General features: G+C 41.6%; 1 protein-coding gene across 2 annotated transcripts in view; it reads left to right on the plus strand.

Annotated features, from left to right (window-relative positions):
- Positions 1 to 22,032, plus strand: part of PDE3B (phosphodiesterase 3B) — a 289,004-nt gene that overhangs the window by 147,501 nt on the left and 119,471 nt on the right. For both annotated transcript variants that reach the window (XM_030560452.1, XM_030560453.1), the window contains exon 3: positions 20,943 to 21,191. In XM_030560452.1, the coding sequence (XP_030416312.1) occupies positions 20,943 to 21,191 (249 nt within the window). The remainder of the gene's footprint in view (positions 1 to 20,942; positions 21,192 to 22,032) is intronic.

A 22,032-nucleotide genomic window follows, 5' to 3' on the forward strand; every position in this document is an offset into this window, starting at 1 on the left:
TACTGAGGCAAAGTGGGGATAGTGGGGTGGGGTTCCCCTGGGAGGGGGGAGACCCAGTTAAAGGGGCACTGAGGTCCAGGGAGGGGCCCGGGGCCAGCAGAGGATAGGTGGATCACTGGCCTGCAGTGGGCACTCCGTGGCTGGAAGCAAGCTAATTCCCCAAAGCAACCAGTAGGAGGTGCTGTGGGGGTGAGTCAACTCATTCACATCCCTCCTGAAAGGATATTATGTTATTACCCTATGGTCACTATTGCTGAGTGAGTCATCTATAGTTACCTCTTGGACCAGATCCTGTGTTCTACTTAGGACTAAATTAAGAACTGTCCCTACCCTTGTGGGTTCCAGAACTAGCTGCTCCAAGAAGCAGTCATTTATGGTGTCTAGAAATTTTATCTCTGCTTTATGCCCTCAGGTGACATTTTCTCAGTCAGCCTGAGACTGGCTGAAACTCACCAGTTTTATTGCACTTTCTGGTTTTGTAGCATCTTTAACCTGCCTTAGCATTTCACAATCACTGTCACCATCTTTAAGTGGTCAGTAGTATATTCCTACTGCTAGACTCTTTTTAGTCAAACATGAAATTTCTATCCATAGAGTGTATGGACAGCTTGTTTTACATAATATTTTTACCTTATTTGACTCTATGCTTTCATATAATGTCACTCCCACACCAGTGTGACCTACTGTATACTTTTATACCCTGATATTACTGTGTCCCATTGATTATATCCTCATCTTCCATGTTTCTGTGATGCCTTTATATCAATATCCTCATTAATGACAGGCACTGTAGTTTACCCATCTTGGTATTTAGACTTCTAGCATTTGTATAGAAGTACTTGTATATTTTGTCAATATTCAGGTACTTGTCGTCATGTGTTATATTTAAATGGGGCTCTATTTCGTCTGATTGTTTCTCACCAACTTCTACTTATACTTCATCAACTTCTTTCCTATCCTCTTTAGTAGAGTATAGAATTCCCCATTTGATAAATTCTTCCCTACAAAACCAGGGGTGTTGGAACAATTTGTATAATGGGAGTGCTGAGGGCTATTGAACCAAACTGTAAAACCTGTATATAATGGAAACCACCTCAAGTCTAGGGATGTGGCAGCACCCCCAGCATCCCTAGTTCCAGCACTTATGTACAGAATGTCTTTGCCAGAACTGTGTGCTCCTCTGCACCTATTGACTTTCCCCCAGCCCTTAATTAAAATTCAAAAGGTTGGAGAAGATTTTTTTAATGTGCCAGCATTTTAGTTTAGCTGGAGCCCATCTCTTCTGTATAGGCCATTCCTTTCCTAAAAGGTTCCCAGTTCCTAATAAACTTAAATCCCTCCTCTCAACACCATATGCACACTGAGACCTACAGTGACCTTATTCTGCTTCTCTCGCTTCTTCCTTTCCTTAGAATCATGAAATGATAGATTCACCCAAGATTACTTTCACTCAGATTACCTTTTGGGGGTGGGGGAGCTCTAATCTGAACCCCACAGCCCAGGGCTGAAGCCCTTGGACTTTGGCTTCAGCCTTGGGTGGTGGGCTCGGACTTCGGCTTCAGCCTCAGGCCCTAGTAAGTCTAACGCCAGCCCCGGTGAAGCCATTAAAGTGGGGTAATGACCCACTTTGAGTTCCCGACCCACAGTTTGAGACTTTAAACTGATCTACCTATCGCCCCCTTTTGGACCTCAGAATAAGTGAATGTATTCTTGTCATAATATTTGATACTGTGTTAGATATTTGCAGTATATTGCACAAACTGTCACTTTCTGTTTAAGGAAAAGATACATTTTCAGTGGATGATTGTGTGTTTTAGTGAACAAAATATATGTATGCATAGCTTAATAGTCTTAACTTTTTTCTTAAGCACCATCTTCCACAATTATTCCTTTAACTCTTCCCTGCCCCACATCAGTTCCCCACTTCCCACATGTGTATCTCAGGTTCTGAATCCTCATATACCATAACTAGAGCCTTCTCAGTCACTTAGCAAAAATAGTAGGAAGAATGGTGCCTGCCAGGAGAATCTAAAGCAGCCCTTTCTTTCTGCAGTTATGTGTAGTAGAAGTAGGTGTTGGATTCACCCAGAGACTGATTCAGTGAAGGTGGCTTTTTATTCACTGTATAAACATGCATAGCCTTGTTGGGGAAACAAGTAAACTTAAAAGCAGTTAGACAGCTGCTGAAGACAAGTGGGTTTTTTTAATACATTTTTATTTGCATTTTCTTCTTGTGACCCCACAGTTGAGAAATGAAGGCTTGCAGAATAAAATCTGGATACAGTTCATCATGCAACTGAGTGGCCAGCATAAGTAGGCACCATTTAGATGCAGGAGCACCTGCTTATACATGAAACCTCTACGCCAATATAACGCTGTCCTGGGGAGCCAAAAAATCTTACCGTGTTATAGGTGAAACTGCATTATATCGAACTTGCTTTGATCTGCCGGAGTGCATAGCCCCGCCCTCCCCGAGCACTGCTTTACCGCGTTATACTCTAATTCGTGTTATATCAGGTTGTATTATATTGGAGTAGAGATGTATTTTGGAATTGTTGTGGAAATAATTTATTTTTCCCAGAACTTGGAGTTATAAAACAAAGAGCCTGGAGAATTTTTGTCTCACTGTGCATGAAGCTGGTAAGAACACGAAACAAAAACCTTAATAAAGAGAGAAAGAATTAACAAAAGAGGATAATGCAGGAAAAGCAACACACACTTTTATTAGCCAATCACAAAAAGGAAACAAGAAAAAAGAGAATGCAGATGAAGGTAGAAATTGTTTATAATAGAATGTATAATAACATTTTAAGGATGGATGCAAGAAAAAAAACACAAGAAATTGGTGCAAAATACAGAGAACTACAAAGCCACACTTACAAAACAAACAAGTTCACAATTATCATACATAAATGGTGGCTGAAAATTCAATATTGATGTTATACAGGTAAATCAAGATTTTATTAATACTGTTACTTACTGAGTTGCCTTTCTTCTGCAAAGGTTTTGTATCCCCAAATCTAATAGTAGACTACTTTTTTTTCTCCAGATTTCAAAAGAATTTGGGGTTTCCTCCAACACTTTTTTGAAAAAACAAGATTTACCTGTTTTGTCTGTCTTTGTTTGCCTTCATTACAGTATTCCCATTCTGCAGTTTCTGCTCCGAATGTGAGACTACTGGGAACTCTCCTAATAAGATTTTTTTTTAAATCTCTTTTTAACATTTGAGCACCCATAGAGTTGTTGCTTTCTAAGGTCAGTTTCTAAATCATCTGCAATCTCACCACTGCTATTACAAATTATGAGGAAGGACTAGACCGGTCAGACAGGATAGGATCTGGTCTCTATCCACTCCGAATACTTCCCTGAATTCACAGGCATTTCCCAGATTGCCTAAAGTTTGATCTCTGCAGTGTAATGTTCATGATGTGAAGTCTGGCATCTAACACAGAGAAATAACCCAGATGGTTCCAACAAACTATCTCTTGCTGCAGTCTCTCCACCTTGTTCAGTCACACCCACATCCAACCAAGTGTTGGGAATTTCTAGATCTCTAAAGGCTACTCCTGAGGGCATCCTGCTCCAAAATATTAAAAATTCTGCACACAGTATTTTAAAATTCTGCAAATTTTATTTGTCAAATACATGTGAAGGCTCCAGCATGGCATTGGGAAGAACAGGCTACTGGCTGCACTGAAGTGGGAGATCACTGTGCAGCTCCTTCCCTGCCATTCCCTGGGGACACGAACTCAGAAGTGAGGCTGCACCCAACCCTGACACAGCACAAGGACCGGACCTGCTCCAGAAACACACCAGGGCCCTGCCCCTCTGTGCCAGGTGCACCAGGTGTGGGGAGACATGCTCAGCAAGGCAGTATCCAAGTGTGGAGGGGATTAGTGTGGCAGGATCCAGTTGTGGGTTGAGAGGGTTCTGTATGGGGCAATCTGAGTTTTGGTGGCTCAGTGGGGGATCTGGATGCTCAGGGGCTTGTTGAGGAGTTCTGGGTGTAATGGTAATGGGTCTCTGCAGGGGCTCCTGATGAAGGTGGTTGTGGCTTGGTTTGGGGGGGGGGATAAAGCTGAGCGGGGGCAGAGATCTGGATGCGGGACGCTCAGTGGGGGGTCCAGATGCTGGGTGAGTGGGGTGGGGACCAAGGTGCAGCTGGTTGGGGCTTGGTGTGGGGATTCAGGTGTGGGTGGCTTGTCAGCCTGGTCCAGGTGCAGGGGGAGTGTGGCTCATTGGGGTGGGGGGTTCTGAGTGCAGGGGGAGTGAGGCTCGGCAGGAGGGTTTGAATATGAGGTGATCTGGATGCAACAGGGTTGGGCAGATGGGGAGCAGCCCCCTATACAGGGATCCCTCCCCATGCAGCTGAGGAGCGGTGGGTGCAGGAAGTGGGAATGTGTGAGTTTGAAGAGCTTCCTGCAGCCAGCGGAGGAATCTTGGAGTGGGTCTGACCTGGCACCGGTTGCTGTGCAGAGGAAGAGGAAGCTCAGTCCTTCCCACTCAGCCAGGACTAGCAGCTGAGCCCAGTGCAGGGTAGGAGCCGCCAGCCAGGTCTTCCCCAGTCCTGTCTCCTGCCCCTCAGTGATTTCTCTCTCTGCCAGCTGCCATGAGCACCCGAAACATACTGCAGTGGTTGTATGACCATTCCTGTGTCTTCCGTTTGTTTCCCTGTTAGAAAGTTACATTTCTGCAGGAAAGCAAAGAAGTCTGCCTGGACATAAATTCTGCGCATGCGCAGATTCCCCCAGGAGTAATAGGCACAGTCCATTACATCCTCCTCTTGTAAATCAATTAATTATGTGACTATAATACAAAACTATAAACCAATTAAAAATTTAACTAACATATAACTCAGCAAATAATGCTGATATCATCAGAAGTCACCAGTACCTGACCCTCCATAAAATCATTTTAAAGATACTATTCTTTAAAAGCATGTAGTCCCATAGCCTTTTCTCACATGAATAATTCCACCATTGGATGTTTTGGTCATGGGAGTCTCTCTTTTTTCAAATGGTTTATTTTGCTAGAGACTGCTCTTTGGGGCCCTTGGTGTTCGTTAGGCAGTTCTTGATCCTACGTGATACTGAACTGATTTTACACAAGCTGCAACCTTCCAGAGTCTGCCCTTGTAGGTCTTCAAGCATCTCTTTTTCCAGTGGTCTCTGTAGTGCACAGGAATAATGTCTTTGTCTGACATGTTCAAAAGAGCAGGCAGTCATCTGGTACTTACTTCCATCCTGACATGGACTTCCTACTTCAACTGTAAGAAATCTTTCTTTAGATTAGATAACTGCCTTTGTGTGTCCTGAGCTTCTTCCAGATGATTTTTTACTTTACTCAGGTTCTGAGATCTCTATAAGGCTGCTGCCACTGGGTTTCTGCTTCTGTCCTCTGAACAATTTTCCCATTAACAATTGGGTTGACGAATATGATTAATGATGTGCCAGTCACTAGCACATTGCGGCATTCCATAATGACCAAGTGTGCATTTGTCCCTGATTCTCCTTTATTTTTGAGCAATGGTTGTATGTCTGCAACACTTGTTCCCCAAATTCCTCTCCTTTGCAGACATTTGGAACTAAAAACTTACAAATGGGACACAGTTGCGTATAAGTGGTTGCAGTGTCTTGCCAGATAAATAGTGCTTTTAGTTTAGCAATAATCGAATTTGCAGTTTTATCTGGGATCTTTATCACTCCTGAATACTTTGAATATAGATCTTTCCATTTTTACATGCGGTTTAGTATTTTTCAAACAAATATTTCCCATTGTCTGAGACCTCATAAACTCATGACAGCTCTTTTGAATTGCTGGGACTGCTGTGTGCACACCTTGAACATCCTTTTATTATCTTCTCAGTATCTCTAGATATACCTGTCCAATATGTTGTTGTTTGGTTCTCTGCATGCCCTGGTAAATTTCATATGGCTGTATCTAACATAGTACTGTTTCAGCTACCTTTTTTCCTCTACAAATAGGGTTCTGTCCTAACACAAAAGCAGATCCTTCATACGCAAGAAGGATTTAGTAGCAGGAACAACATCTTTCGTGTCTTGACCATCCTTTTTGCATCCATGTCATTACTACATGGAGCTGCAAGTTTCTTTTCCTGTACAGCCTTTTTTCTTCCAAAGGTCTAACTCCTTGACTGTCACTGTCTATCTCATAGTTTTTATAAAAATAGTTTAAAAACAGCTGTATTATCCTGCAGTATATGCAGAACCAGAACGTGCAAAAGCAGAACCAGGTGAGGAGGCAATGGCAGCGCGGTGACAAGAGTGATGAGGACATGGACACAGACTTCTCTCATAAGAATGGCCGTACCGGGTCAGACCAAAGGTCCATCTAGCCCAGTATCCTGTCTACCGACAGTGGCCAATGCCAGCTGCCCCAGAGGAAGTTAACTTAACAGGCAACAATCAAGTGATCTCTCTCCTGCCATCCATCTCCATCCTCTGACAAACAGAGGCTAGGGACACCATTCCTTACCCATCCTGGCTAATAACCATTAATAGACTTAACCTCTAAGAATTTATCCAGTTCTCTGTTAAACACTCTTATAGTCCTAGCCTTCACAACCTCCTCAGGTAGGGAGCTCCACAAGTTGACTGTGTGCTCTGTGAAGAAGAACTTCCTTTTATTTGTTCTAAACCTGATGCCTATTAAATTTCATTTGGTGGCCCCTAGTTCTTGTATTATGGGAATAAGTAAATAACTTTTCCTTATCTACTTTCTCCACATCATTCATGATTTTATATATCTCTATCATATCCCCCCTTAGTCTCCTCTTTTCCAAGCTGAAAAGTCCTAGCTTCTTTAAACTCTCCTCATATGGGACCCGTTCTAAACCCCTAATCATTTTAGTTGCCCTTTTCTGAAACTTTTCAAGTACCCCAGTATATCTTTTTTGAGATGAGGAGACCACATCTGTACACAGTATTCAAGATGTGGGCATACCATCGATTTATATAAGGATGGTAATATACGTCCTGTTTGCTTTTTTGACTGCCTCTGCACACCGTGTGGATGTTTTCAGAGAACTACCCATGATGACTCCAAGATCTTTTTCCCGATTCTTTGTAGCTAAATTAGACCCATCATATTGTATGTATAGTTGGGATTGTTTTTTCCAATGTGCATTACTTTACATTTATCCACATTAAATTTCATTTGCCCTTTTGTTGCCCAGTCACTTAGTTTTATGAGATCTTTTTGAAGTTCTTCACAGTCTGCTTTGGTCTTAACTATCTTGAGCAGTTTAGTATCGTCTGCAAACTTTACCACCTCACTCTTTACCCCTTTCTCCAGATCATTTATGAATAAGTTGAATAGGAGTGGGTCCTAGGACTGACCTTTGGGGAACACCACTAGGTACCGCTCTCCATTCTGAGAATTTACCATTTATTCCTACTTTGTTCAAACATGTGGAGAAGGGGATCCAGTGGACACAGTATACTTAGATTTCCAGAAAGCCTTTGACAAGGTCCCTCACCAAAGGCTCTTATGTAAATGAAGTTGTCATGGGATAAAAGGGACGGTCCTTTCAAGGACTGAGAACTGGTTAAAAGACAGGGAACAAAGAACTCTAATAGATTAGTAAGACACAATTTCCCTTTACAGAAACCATGATGACTTTTTCCCAACAATTTATGTTCTATGTGTCTGACAATTTTATTCTTTACTATTGTTTCAACTAATTTTCCCCGTGCTGATATTAGACTTAGCAGTCTGTAATTGCTGGGATCACCTCTAGAGCCCTTTTTTAAATATTAGCATTATATTAGCTATCTTCCAGTCATTGGGTACAGAAGCCGATTTAAAGGACAGGTTACAAACCATAGTTAATAGTTCTGCAACTTCACATTGAGTTCTTTCAGAACTCTTGGGTGAATGCCATCTGGTCCCAGTGACTTGTTACTGTTAAGTTTATCAATTAATTCCAAAATCTCCTCTAGTGACGCTTCAGTCTGTGACAGTTTCTCAGATTTGTCACCTACAAAAGCTGGCTCAGGTTTGGGAATCTCCCTAACATCCTCAGCTGTGAAGACTGAAGCAAAGAATCCATTTAGTTTCTCTGCAGTGACTTTATCGTCTTTAAGCTCTCCTTTTGTATCTTAATCATCAAGGGGCCCCACTGGTTGTTTAGCAGTCTTCCTGCTTCTGTTGTACTTAAAAAAACATTTTGTTGTTACCTTTGGAGTTTTTGGCTATTCGTTCTTGAAACTTCTCTTTGGCTTTTCTTATTACATTTTTACACTTTATTTTGGCAGTATTTATACTCCTTTCTATTTACCTCACCAGGATTTGACTTCTTTTTAAAAGATGCCTTTTTATTTCTCACTGCTTCTTTTACATGGTTGTTATGCCACTGTGGCTTTTTTTTGTTCTTTTACTGTTTCTTAATTTGGGGTATACATTGAAGTTGGGCCTCTCCTTATGGTGTCTTTAAAAAGCGCCCATGCAGCTTGCAGGGATTTCACTTTAGTCACTGTACCTTTTAATTTCTGTTTAACTAGCCTCCTCATTTTTGCATAGTTCCCCTTTCTGAAATTAAATACCACAATGTTGCGCTGTTGAGAAGTTCTTCCTACCTCAGGGATGTTGAATGCTATTGTATTAGGGTCACTATTTCCAAGTGGTCCTGTTATAGTTGCCTCTTGGACCAACTCCTGCACTCAACTCAGGACTAAATCGAGAGTTGCCTCTCCCCTTGTGGGTTCCCGTAGCAGCTGCTCCAAGAAGCAGTCATTTAAAGTATCGAGAAATTTTGTCTCTGCATTTTATTCTGAGGTGATGTTCCCAGTCAGTATGGGGATAATTGAAATCCCCCACTATTGTTGAGTTCTTAATTTTGATAGCCTCTCTAATTTCCCTTAGCATTTAATCATCGCTATCACTGTCCTGGTCGGGTGGTCAATAATAGATCCCATATGTTATATTCTTATTAGAGCATGAAATTACTATCTATTCTATGATGGTAGGTTCTATGAAACATGTGGATTCATTTAAGATTTTTACTTCATTTGATTCTACATTTTCGTTCATATAGTGCCACTCCCCCACCCCCGCACGACCTGTTCTATCCTCCTGATATATTTTGTACCCCGGAATGATTGCGTCCCATTGATTGTCCTCAGTCCCCCAGGTTTCTGTGATGCCTATTATATCAATATCCTCCTTCATCATGAGGCACTCATGTTCACGCATCTTATTATTTAGACTTCTAGCATTTGTGTACAAGCACTTAAAAAACTTGTCACTACTTATTTGTCTGCCCTTTTCTGATGTGTCCGATTCTTTATGTGAATGTTTCTCATCTGATCTGGCCCTTACATTATCCTCTTCCATCCTCTGCTCCTGACTGTACCCTGGAGAATCTCTATCAATAGACTCACCTCTAAGAGAAGTCTCTGTCCGATCCATGTGCTCCTCTGCAGCACTTGGCTTTCCCCCATGTCCTAGTTTTAAAAACTGCTCTGCAACCTTTTTAATGTTTAGTGGCAGAAGTCGGGCTCCACCTAAACCAAAGTGGAACCAATCTCTCCTGTATAGGCTCTCCCCATCCTAAAAGTTTTCCCAGTTCCTAATGAATCTAAACCCTTCCTCTCTACATCATTGGCTCATCCATTCAGTGAGATTCTTAAGCTCTGCCTGCCTACCTGGCCCTGCACATGGAACTGGGAGCGTTTCTGAGAATGCCACCATAGAGGTCCTGGATTTCGGTCTCTTCCCTAAATTTGGCCTCCAGGACATCTCTCCTCCCCTTCCCTATGTCATTGGTACCTACATGTACCACAGCCACCAGCTCCTCCCCAGCACTACACATAAGTCTATCCAGATGCCTCAAGAGATCCACAACCTTCGCACCAGGCAGGCAAGTCAACATATGGTTCTCCCGGTCATCACAAACCCAACTATCTATGTTTCTAATAATCAAATCTCCCATTACTAACACTTGCCTTTTCCTAATGACTGGAGTTCCCTCCCCCGGAGAGGTAACCTCAGTGCGAGAGAATATCCTAACACCATCTGGAAGAAGGGTCCTAATTATGGGAAGGATTCCCTCTGCTCCTGTTGACTGCTCTGCTTCCCTGGGCCTTTCATCTTCCTCAATAGTGCAGGGGCTGTCTGCCCGGAGGTGGGACAATTTTACAGGGTCCCAGAAAACCTCATCAATATACCTCTCTGCCTCTTTTAGCTCCTCCAGTTCTGCCACCCTGGCCTCCAAAGCCCGTATGTAGTCTCTGAAGGCCAGGAGCTCCTTGCACCGAATGCACACATATGCCAACCACCCACAGGGCAGGTAATCATACATGCTGCACACAGCGCAATATACTGGATAGCCCCCACTCTGGTGCTGGGCTTCTGCCTGCATTGTCTCCTGTAGCTACCTAGTTAATGAAATGGTTTTATTTAAATCAAGAAGTTGTGAATGTAGTTTAGTTTATAGGTTTTAAAGAACAGCAAGTGAACCTTGCCCCCTTCCCACTCCCCTTCCAAACTCCTTGTGAAACTCCCTGATAGCAGCCCCTGTTCACAAAGTTTAGAATTGAATTGTTTCTTTCTTGAATTTAACATTTTTTGGTATATGCCATTCCTATCAGCTGGGTGCAAGAATTGGTTATGCTGTTCTGTTGTCTCTTCCATAATGATAATATTGCTGCTATAATTCCTTGAATATGGCCAAAGATCTCCTGATGTTTCTGCTGGAATACCTGGTTGCAGACTTGATTCCATATGGCAGTTGGCAAAAATGGTATGTTCCTCATAGGGTTATTGAGTGTGCAGATACGCAAAGATAACTTATCCAACCTTATCTGCCAAATTCCATCCTGTTAATCAAGAATAGTATCAGGTGGAGACTATTGTCTTTCCTGACACACAGCTCAAAGTACTGTGTGATGACTATGATGTGCTGTTGTCTGTGTGTACTGACTTTCAGGTCCATGAGTTCAGACATATCCACAATGTGCCATTCTTCTATGTAATCACAAGGCTGTTAAACCAGTTCATGAGTCCCTGAATTCTGCTTACAAATCTATTTTCTAAATTTTGTTCAGAGTACCTTTCATTGTGCTAGATAGGCTTAAGGATATCTTCCAACATCTGCAGATAGCAAGTAAGCTGTATGTTTATGATGCTGTTACTGAAGCTCCCCAAGGTCTGCAATACATCTTTGTATCTGACAATCAGGCTTTCCTTAGTGATAAGGCTCAGTTATTGCTAGCCTTATGTCAGTTGAGCAGGTCAGGTTCCGCACCTCATAGGCCTCTCTGACTCTTACCAGGACTGGTGAAATCTGAGGGTTTTTTTTTTCCAAGCGTTTGTGTGTTCCAATTATGTCGTACTTGCACCCCACGCACTTGATGTCAGAATGCTTTAGCCAGCAGTGTCTATTGGTTGCACCTACTCCCTTGACGACCTTGAATCCCTGTCTTCCTTCAAAGGTATAAAGGGGGCAGAGTGACAAGCCAACCCTCAGTTCCTTTCCGCTGCTCTTTGCTGGAACTGAGATCCAGCTATATTGTCCACTTTTTTCCCCAGTCACATCTGATTGGTTTTTTTAATAAATAGTTTATTGGTTATTTAGATTTAGTAGGTTTTAGCCTTATTTAGTTTATTTTCTGTCCTGTTCAGGGGCATCTGGCATTATGTTGGGACTGAGACCCTTGGGCCTTAACTTTCATGAGTCTTGTTGGGTAGTTATGACCATTAGTGATACACATGTACACTGTCTTGACCATTTAGGGAAGGGCCATGTAAAAGACATGTAAGGATTGTAAAGCCCTTACTGAAAGGACAACTAAATCTAGGAATAATAGGAAGAAGTTATTCCTTTTAAAGAAAGGCATGAGGCTAGTCTCTGAACTAGATGGGAGACAGGACCCCACTAGTCGGGCACAATCCACAGTGAAAAGTGCCCCATCAACTGCCGTAACCTCTGGGACTCTGGTCACTCCTGCCATTGCAGCTGTGAGCAGGGACAAGCGTCGCTCCTCAGGAGTGCAGAGGAAGATTTCCTGGCAAGACTTCCCTCAAAAGAAAGAGCTGGGTTTTTGTGTGTGTGTGTATGTGTGTTTGCTTATGCCTTTCGCTGGGGAACAGGAACAGGGCGGAGGGATGCACAAAAATAATTTTCTATCTGGGGCGGTAAAACATGTAGACCAGCTCTGATCATGTGCCTCAGATGCTGGCACACTTACAATCTTCTGCAGTGTTGATTTGCTCAGTGCAGACAGTCTCAGCACAGCAGCTGTCAGGCCCTGTGCATTTGATGCCAGTTGCTGCTGCTTCAATAATCCCAGTTCTGATGCCTATGGCAGGAGTGCTACTGCTGCTGGTATTAGTATCCCCAGTGTAGGCTTTGTAATTACCAGGCCAGCCTATGCCACAGCACCACCTGGTGCTGAAGCATATGGCACACAATGATTTGACTATTTCCATGCAGCCTAACTCCCACTTATTAGAGGTTTCTGTCAATCAGGCAATGCTTTTTAAGACACATGGGAGGTATGGTGGTAAGCCCCTTTCAGGGGGTAATTCTCAGACTGCCTTGCAAGCAGGTCCCTTAGAAGAAGATGGATATTATTCTTCATCTTCTATTAGTGGAGATGTTTCAAGCTCTTAGGCTTTGGGATACCTCTCATGACTATTTATTTGAGAGTCAGGTCTGGCGTATGGGTAAATATAGGCATGTTAGTTCAACTGCTCCCAATGGATATGCCCGTTTTGGCATACCCTAAGGACAAACTGCTTGGCCTGACTGCCATCCATGGGGCTAATATCCTACATTTAAGCATTCTTCAGCTTCTGGTTCCAGAACTAGATTTCCTTCTTCCTGGCAAGAACAGAAAAGTACTCATTTTGCTGACTGAAATCTTCTCCATCAGATTCTGTGAATATATACTTCAACAAGTTCCTGAAGCTGTCTCAGGACACAGACACCAGATGAGGGTGTGGGTCCCCGCAGATGTCCTTGGCAGATGATTGTGGAATGAGTGGCAGAAGTTGTGGAAATGCAGTTCAGCCTGTCCAATAGGGCATACATTGTTGAACTTATTACATACATCCACTACGGAAGGGCTTGTGTGATATAAATGAAGACTTAGTTATGTCAGACTCCAGTCTGTACCACCAACCTCTACAAAATTTGAAAAAAAAGCTATCAGGTTCCTTTATCAGGCTTTGACTATTTTCTACATTCATCTTCCTCTGTGGTCCTTAGTTGTGACCCATGGTACAACAGAAGTCAAAATGTCAGTGTTTTAGGACTACTCCAAAGGAAAAGGAATAAAAAAGATTGGACCTTCTGAGGAAAAAGTTATTCGTAAGTTAGCCTTCAGTTTTGCATAGTGAATTATCAGACCCTTCTTTCACATTATGATTTCCTTGTGCAGAGCAAGGTTGCTGAGTTTCTCAAAAAACTTTCTTCTGACTCCAGGGAAGAATTTAAATCTTGGAGGGTTCATTTAATACTGGAGACCTCACTATAGGCCTCAGTTGATTCTGCAGATATAACTTTGCGATTGATAGCAATCATCATGCAACATATGGCTCTAGTCATTTGGATTGCTAAAGAAGGTTCAAATTACACTAGGAGACCTTTCTTTTGAAGGAAATCGTCTGTTCAGTTCCAAAACTGTGGAGTCGTTACATTTCTTGAAGGATTCTTGAGTCACATTATGGGCACTATGTATTTCAACTTCCCAGCACAAGAATAAACAGTCTGAGTGTAATACTCATCATAGCAGCATTGGTGCAAGTAGGGCAGTATGGTATGCCATACTAGTAAGATATTTATAGCTGGTACTCCATACTGGAAAGACACCGGAGGAGCAGAAAGTGGGGCCATGGGGTGGCCCCATGCCAGCAGCTTCGCTGGCATGGCTTTACCACCCTCAGTCCTTCCATGTAGCTGTATCTGCTGTCAGGGATCTATACAGCAGTCCTGCTGGAGGACAGGGGTGGGGGGCAGTACACCCGTGCTGGAGGAGCCCACATTCTGCTCTTTTTGCTGCTGCAGTTCCGGAGAGCCCTACCGTTCAGAAGCATCTGGTGCAGGAGGAGGACAGAGCCTCCTCCGCCCCACTCTCACCAGGTAATATGAGATGGATCATGGTGGAGGGATGGGGAGAGCCTGGGGGCCCAGGCTGGGTACAGGGCAGGTAGGAGTCACATGGAGAGGCCACATGCCCCCCCTACAACTGGTACCCCCTCTTTGTGTCCCTCTCATGCGTATTGGTAAGAAATAAATTCTACTTGCACCACTGCATAGCAGTCTGCCACTACTCCATTATCAGAGAACATCAGATTTCCCTAAGAACAAAGGGTGATTCTGTAAGAGGAGATCTTTGTCAGCATTTACTAAGATGAATTCTAAGGTGTTGTATGCTCCAAGTGCAGTAATTTTGACATGTATAGCGAGTGTTGCCAACCAATCCTGGAAGATCTTTTCACTTTTCCTACCCCTTTTTGGGACCATTCCAGGAGGAATGGAGAAATAATACCACAATAATATGTACTGGAAATATTTCAGCAAGGTCACTCTATGCAATTCCAAGAAATTCCTACCCCTAATCCATCTCTTTAGGGACCCTTCTCAGAAAAGTCTCCTTCAGCAGGAGGTTCAACCTTTGCTGGCTCTCAGTGCTATAGAGGAGGTTCCCCTTCAGTATTGGAGGAAAGGTTCTATTCCAATATTTTCTAGTTCCTAAGAAATCAGAAGCCTCGTGTTCAATTTTAGACCTGAGAAATTATTTTGTTTGCCTGTTGAAATTTCAAATGGTAATCCTGTTCTCCATACTTCTTCCCTAGATCCTGTAAATTGGTTTGCAGCTTTCAATCTACAAGACACATATGCCAGCCAGCCAGCAAACAGGAAATATTTTCATTTTGCAGTGGGATAAAATGCATGTCATCAATAGAATCCTTACTTTTGGGTTGTCCGATGACACTGAGAACCTTCATGAAATTTCTGGCAGGGGTAGCAGCACATGTTGGGAAAAAGAGTGTGTTGGTTTACTTGTATCTAGACCAGTATTTTTCAGCCTTATCTGAAATCGAAGATTTGTATGACACCCTTACTTTTTTTTTTACTCTTATAGTAAATGTGTCCATTAAAATAGCAATAAGCCTATAGAATTGGTTTGTGTGTTTGTTTGGAGAGATTGACGGATAACACTTGACCTTGAAGAGTCAGGGTGTGTAGGTAGCAGAGGAGTGACATTTGCATTGCTTTGGCTATAATAAAATTTAACACCATGTGACCTACCACTTGCCTTTTGGGACCTGCAGGGGACATGATCCACAAGTTGAAAAGCAGTGATCAAGATTATTTGTTGGTGAATGGGTCTTTTCCCAAATGGGTAATAAACAGTGTTCAGTACATCATTCATCCATTCTGCAGACTAGGGCTATGTCTTTGCTACCCGCCGTATCGGCGGGTAGCAATCGATTGCTTGGGGATCGATATATCGCTTCTCATCTAGACGCGATATATCGATCCCCGAATGCGCTTATATCGATTCCGGAACTCCACCAACCCGAACAGAGTTGCGGAGTTGCCTTGGGGAGCCACAGACATCGATCCCGCGCCGTGAGGATAGTGAGTAATTCGATCTTAGATACTTTGACTTCAGCAGCGTTATTCACGTAGCTGAAGTTGCGTATCTGAGATCAATTTTCCCCTGTAGTGTAGACCAGCCCTGGGACTGAATAAACAAGGAGACATCTCAGTTAATCCCAGCTCAAAAGGTAGAATTTATTGGGGCTGTAACGAACTGCACGGTGGCTTAAGAATAACTGCCATAGACTAGATTCAACAACATGCTAGACTTGATTAATCAGTTTCAGAATAGAAGACTTGTCTTTGGATTTTAGGTCACATGGCTTCATGTTCTGTGGTCTTCGAAAATGACTGTGGATGGTCTGCCATTCTGCTGTGTGATTTTTTTTTTCATAGAGATAAGCTTACACTCTGACCACACTAAATTTCTCCCCAAAGTGAACTCTGATTTCCACTTAAATCAGACTATACATTTGTCTGTCTTTTCACAAAGCCACATTCATCCAAGGATGAGGCTGTTAAATACTCTAAATCAGTGATTCTAACTAAATCTTTTTGAGCTCAGGACTCATTTGTAAGCCCTGATGGCCTGTCAGAATCCAGTAAATAGCTTTAATGCAAAACAATTCTGGCTTACTAAATATTTCCTACCCACAATATATACTATACGTATTAACATAATAAGTACACCGTGCATACAATAGAGGTGGCTGCTGTCCCACATGGCTGGCTGGGCTTGGCTCCCCACTCCAGCCATTGTGACCTCTGAGGTTGCAGTGCTGCTCAGGTTTGGTCCAGCCCCACTGTTGGGAGCCAGCCATGCCTTGCAACCTGACGCATGGGGTCATAGCACACTCACTCACATTAGCCCATGAAGCTCCTTGTCATCATGACAGAACGGCAGTTGGACCAAACCTGAGTGAAGCTGTAACCCTGAGCACTAGGTCACAATGCCAGGAGTCAGGGCTGAGCCCAGCTAGCTCTGTGGGACCAGGGCTGCCTCTGCAGGCTGTGTGTGTGTTTGCGGAATACAATCTGCAACACCCACTCCAAAGGGCCTCCCATGTCCCTGAGGGGCAGGATCCCCTCCCCCCCGACTCTTTGATAGATTCTGGGACCCCAATTTTGGGTCGTGACCTCAGGTTGCAAAACTGTGCTCTAGATGTTCCCTGAGCTCTGTTTTTTAACTTAACTAGAACAAAACCATTCAGGAATTTTCCTAGGCTATTTGTTTCTATTGCTGAGAAATCCAAAGACAGTTTTTACCCAGAGACTCTCTAACTTGGTGGTGTCAAATTGTATAAAACCATGTTATGAGGTGACCAGTTTAGAACTCCCAAATAACCTTTCTTCTGACTTGATGTTCAAAGTCAGCTAATTCTTGTAGTTTTATATATTTTTGTATATATATCATGGGTGGCCAAACTTACTGACCCTCTAAGCCGGATACAATAATCTTCGGAAGTTCAAGAGCCGGGTGTGTTTGCTAGGGCTTGGGCTTCTGCCCTGCAAGTGCCTCTTGTGGGGCAGAAGCTCCTAGTCCTGCCTCCCTGCTAGGCAGAAGCCCCTAGCCCCTCTCTCCCCCTAGCTCACAACAGGGCACCCCTCCTGCCCAGTGTGATAGATGAAGAATGGTGGTGGTGCGGGGGGGTTTCCACGAGTGCACTTTAATTGTAAAAGAGATGCTTGTGTCTCTCAAGCCATGGTTTGGCCACCCCTGATATGTAAGAAGAATGACCATAGTCTCATAGGCAAACATTGGTCTCTAGTCCTGTTTCTACTTTGAACTTTACAGAAAGTCCCCCTATCCTTAGTTCCAGCACCCAGACTTTATCCTGGGATTTGTTCTGCTTGAGCAGGCCTAAATCACCATTTCTAGGAATAAACTGGTCATATCCTACTCATGTACAGGCAGTTTTCTTTTCCCTTTTTACTAGTTAATTGGTGTCTCCCCTTTTATATTTTAGCCAAATGTTTTTTAACTACTGTTCATTTGATAAGATTTCCATACACTGTGCAGTCACACAGGTCCACATTGCCAGCATATTTTACTCAAGCCTGTTTGTGTCGCTCTTAGGCTTCGTTTAGATAATTTCTAACTTTCTCATGTTCATTTCTTGTGGAACACACATTCAGCTACTTTAGCTACTACCAGTATTCATTCAACTGCCATAGCTGCTGTCCTATCCAAGAGATTCCTCTCTTTAGATTAGAGCCATTGGCAATATACTAGCCCCAAGGTCTGCAATACTCCATTCCCCTCTCCTTCTCCTCAATCTCAATTTATTCCTCCTCTTTCTGCAACACCTGTGTTTCTGCCAGAGTATTATCAAAGCCCTCCTAGAAAGAGGGCCCATAAAACTGCCCGATTTGTTGCCAGCAGCTCTGAGGATAGGGAAATTTCTCAAGGGACATCACTTTAAATTCTGTCCCTGATCACTTTCCCTCAAGAGAAAAGCACCTAGCAGATATAGGCTCTCCACTGTTTCATTTAGGACCAATGAAATCCTCTCTGTCCTGTGCTAGGAAGATGAGACCCACGAGTGATAATCTTGTCAAATATGTCTTAGAAAACAGAATTACAGGTAAGTATATCCTTTTTGGCACAGTATATCTAATTCACTGGACTATATTTAGGAACTACCTCTTATTCCAAGTTCATGTGTTGCTAGGCAAAGTTTTTCCACCACATGGTTATCTGTTTTCCTCTGCTCAATTCTTCTGCTCTCAAGGCCTTAATTTAAAACCATCATGCCTTCACCTCAGGAGTGACTAATACTAGGTACATACCAATACAACTTCTTAGGGCTTGTCTATAGGAACACTTAGTCTGCTGCAAGCTGGGGCATAAATTTACTCCCCACCCCCGCTAGTGTGCCACTCGCAAAGTGGACTGCTAATTTTTGTTCCTAACTATTAGTTATTTTATAGGTTTTACTGAATAAGCTATACAAAAGTGCACAAAGTGATTTATGCGTAAAGTATATTTTTTAGAAAATCTCACCTTAACTAAATACTAGGGCAGACTAACTTTCCCTCACAAGTCCAAAGTCAAAACACACAAATATTTACAATGATAATTATGAGTTTTTTTTAATTTGATTTTGATTTTTTTAAGCAGAGGGAATTGAAAAGGCTATTCTTTTTTGGAAGAGGAAAAATAAGAAAAGATATTAAATGTCACCTCAGAATTTCTTGTCGTCTGAATTTTTGCAAATACTTTCTCACTACTGATTTTTCTTTCCTTTGTTCTTCTGTTCTGTTACTCAGTTCAGGTATTTCCAGGAATCATCAACTCCAGTTCTAAATGTCTTGTTGCTTGTAGCGTCATTTGCTTTCTTTGACTTCTGATTCCATACCCTAAATTATTTTTAAAGAGAGAGCATTCTAATATGAAGTTAAAGCTTCTCATTTCTGAATGTTAGTTCATGTCCATCCACTTACTAATTACTATTATCCTGTAATAAAATCAAATTAATTATGAAAGCATTTTGTGGCCTTCATATGAAATTTGAGTCACCTTACAAGTACATTCTTTCCAGAGTAAACAAATTCAATTCTTTACTGGTTTCCTAACAGGACAATCCGCCAATGCTGGAAATAAATCTTGCACCCCTTTCTGTCTTCTTTTTTATGTTTCGAATATTTTTTTTAAATAGTAGATGAATAGTATCTTTTAATAATGTCACAGTTAAGTCTATGTATTCACTTGTTGGTTTTACACATGAATTACTTCATATTTTAAGACACCGAATTTCATTAGCCATTGTTCACTCACTTCTTAGTTCTACATAGACTTTCTTTAAATTCCTTACTTTGCTGATTCTTCATCTCTGAGTCTGCATACTCAGAGTTTCATTGTGGATGTTGAGTGCTTCTGAAATACAAATAGTACCAGTAATTATAGTTTATGTCCTAGGCTGATGGAGGCTAAGTGTGCAGAAAGTAGAACTTACTGGAGAGTGATATGTTTTGTGATTAAGGTCCACCAGTTGAGAACATCCCAGCTGACTTTTTTTTAAAAGAAAATTTGCTTTTGATGCCATGTATGATGGTTCATACTGTTTGTACATCTCTGGTGTAAACTTTGAAAACTGATAATAGAGAGGTTAGAAGGCACAAAAGCGTACACTGCTATTGGTTATTGTTACTTCAAAATTAATTTGAGAAGCCTGAATCATTTTTGGGCTTCTGAACCTTAAATGCAGAAACATACCTCTTTGGGGCACAGACTTTCGTTTACCTGCATGTTTCTGCCGTGCCTACCACAATCTGGCCTTGACCTAGTTGAGGCCTTTAGACAATACTACAATGCACATAATAAAAAAGTGTACTTTTTAGCATGATTTGTAGGAGACAAACAATTAAAATATCATGTATAAGTATTACTATGAATGTTTATAATGTTTAACGTTTGTAGATAAGATGCAACATCAAAACCTTTTTTGTTTTATGCCTTGAAATGAAACTGAAATACAATTTTGAGAGATTGGGCAGACTAGCCATCAAATAAAAGTACTGAAAAATTAAGGAAATGTATACATGACCCATCTATTGGCCCAAAACCTGAATTAAAGGTGGAATATAATTTTATTTTATTCTGGTCTTGCGAGGGTCTCCATTTTTTTCCCATCACACAAAAATGAATTGAATGTTATTAACTTTATCAACTTTATTATTGAAATAAACTTACAATTGTAAAAATATCATATGATCTTAAGCTCCTTTTTGGCAGCTTGCTATTCACTGGAAAATGTGCTGCTATAAAAATTAAATTGTGCCAACTGAAAAAAAAATTAAAAGTCTAATTGAAAATTCTTAGGATATACTCTTTCCAACAATATTGGACATTATGGACATGCTTAATTAAGGGAAGAAATGATGCCCGATCTTTATTGTTAAAAAGAGAATGAAAGCAATACTGACAGCTCTTGCACAGTTCCAAAGAATGCCCTGATGGTATGACTGAAGTTGGCGAGGTAGCCCCCATTCATCTTTCCTTGACCAAGGAAGGGACTAAATGTTTAAAAATCCTGAAATCTAAATTGCTTTCTAATGATGTAAAGTGATTTTTCACATAAGAATATGTTGATATAATTAGTTCCTGGAAGAGTTGTTTGTATTGACTCAGGTAAGTTTTGAGAACACTATGCAATATTTATAAAGGCCTGATTTTGACTGATTCACAGTTAATTTGTTTCTCTGAAAATATACTGTTATGAAAGCTATGATGTTGTATGGTTGCTTTTTTTTATACATTGATTCCCTCCTGTTTTAATGTGAATTATGAGAGTTATAGATATTTTGTTAATATTTTATATACCAAGAATATAATTAAATTAGTGATTTACAATGTTTCCCTCTGTTTTAGAATGCTGGCAGTGGAAGTGGAGTTGATCTTTCAGTACTAAATGAGGCTCGCAACATGTTATCAGACCTCTTGATCGATCCAGCCCTTCCCCCACATGTGATTTCTTCCCTTCGAAGCATAAATAGTTTGATGGGTGCTTTCTCTGGCTCATGCAGGCCAAAGGCTAACCCGTTCACACCGTTTCCTGGCTTTTACCCATGCCCTGAAATGGAGGACACAGCTGAAAAAGGAGATCGAAAGCTGCACAAGGTCAAAAGATTGTATAATTGTATTTAAAGTGTGTGACATTTTGAGCAATGTATCAAAGAGAATACTTTTGCAAAGAATACTTTTGTTTGAATGGTAGCTTCTTCCATCTTGGGTTTAGGCCAAGATTTTGAAAGATAAGAGCCTAAAGGTAATCTTTTATCCCCTATTTAGACAGCTGTTTGATTACTGAAAGTGCTGAACAGCCACAAACTACAACTGAGCTCAGTAGAAGGAGTTGCATGCTTAGCACTTTGAAACTCAGACAGGTGTCTAAATATGGAACTAGGAGACTAACTTTAGGATCCTGTTTTTTAAAAACCTTAGCCTTTTGTGTTTTTTGTAGGTATTTTGCAAAATCCCACATTTACTTGTAGAATGCAACAGTGACATCTTTCATCTTCCTAGCTGTCAAAGGTTTATGTGCTCACTGTGTTGTAGCAACTATCAATTCTAGATAGAATTATGTTGAATCACTGCCTGGTAGCATAGTAAAATGTTCAATACACCAAATCATAGGGTGACCAGATGTCCCGATTTTATAGGGACAGTACCGATATTTGAGACTTTTTCTTATAGGCCCCTATTCCACCCCCCCACCTCGGTCTTCCACCCCCTGTCCCAATTTTTCACATTTGCTATCTGGTCACCCTACCAAATCATGATCACTATGAAAGAAATGCTCTTTACTTCTGTACTCTGTGTGTATTGTATCTTCAAAAAACAAAACTAGTAATAAGCTCTTTGAGGCAGAGACTGTCTTTTTTATATGCTTGTACAGTACCTAGCACAAGGGAGCACCTGCCATTATATTATTTGCTGTAATGCAAATAAATAATATAAT

The sequence above is a fragment of the Gopherus evgoodei genome, chromosome 4 (assembly GCF_007399415.2).
Source record: "Gopherus evgoodei ecotype Sinaloan lineage chromosome 4, rGopEvg1_v1.p, whole genome shotgun sequence".
NCBI classification, from domain to species: domain Eukaryota; kingdom Metazoa; phylum Chordata; order Testudines; family Testudinidae; genus Gopherus; species Gopherus evgoodei.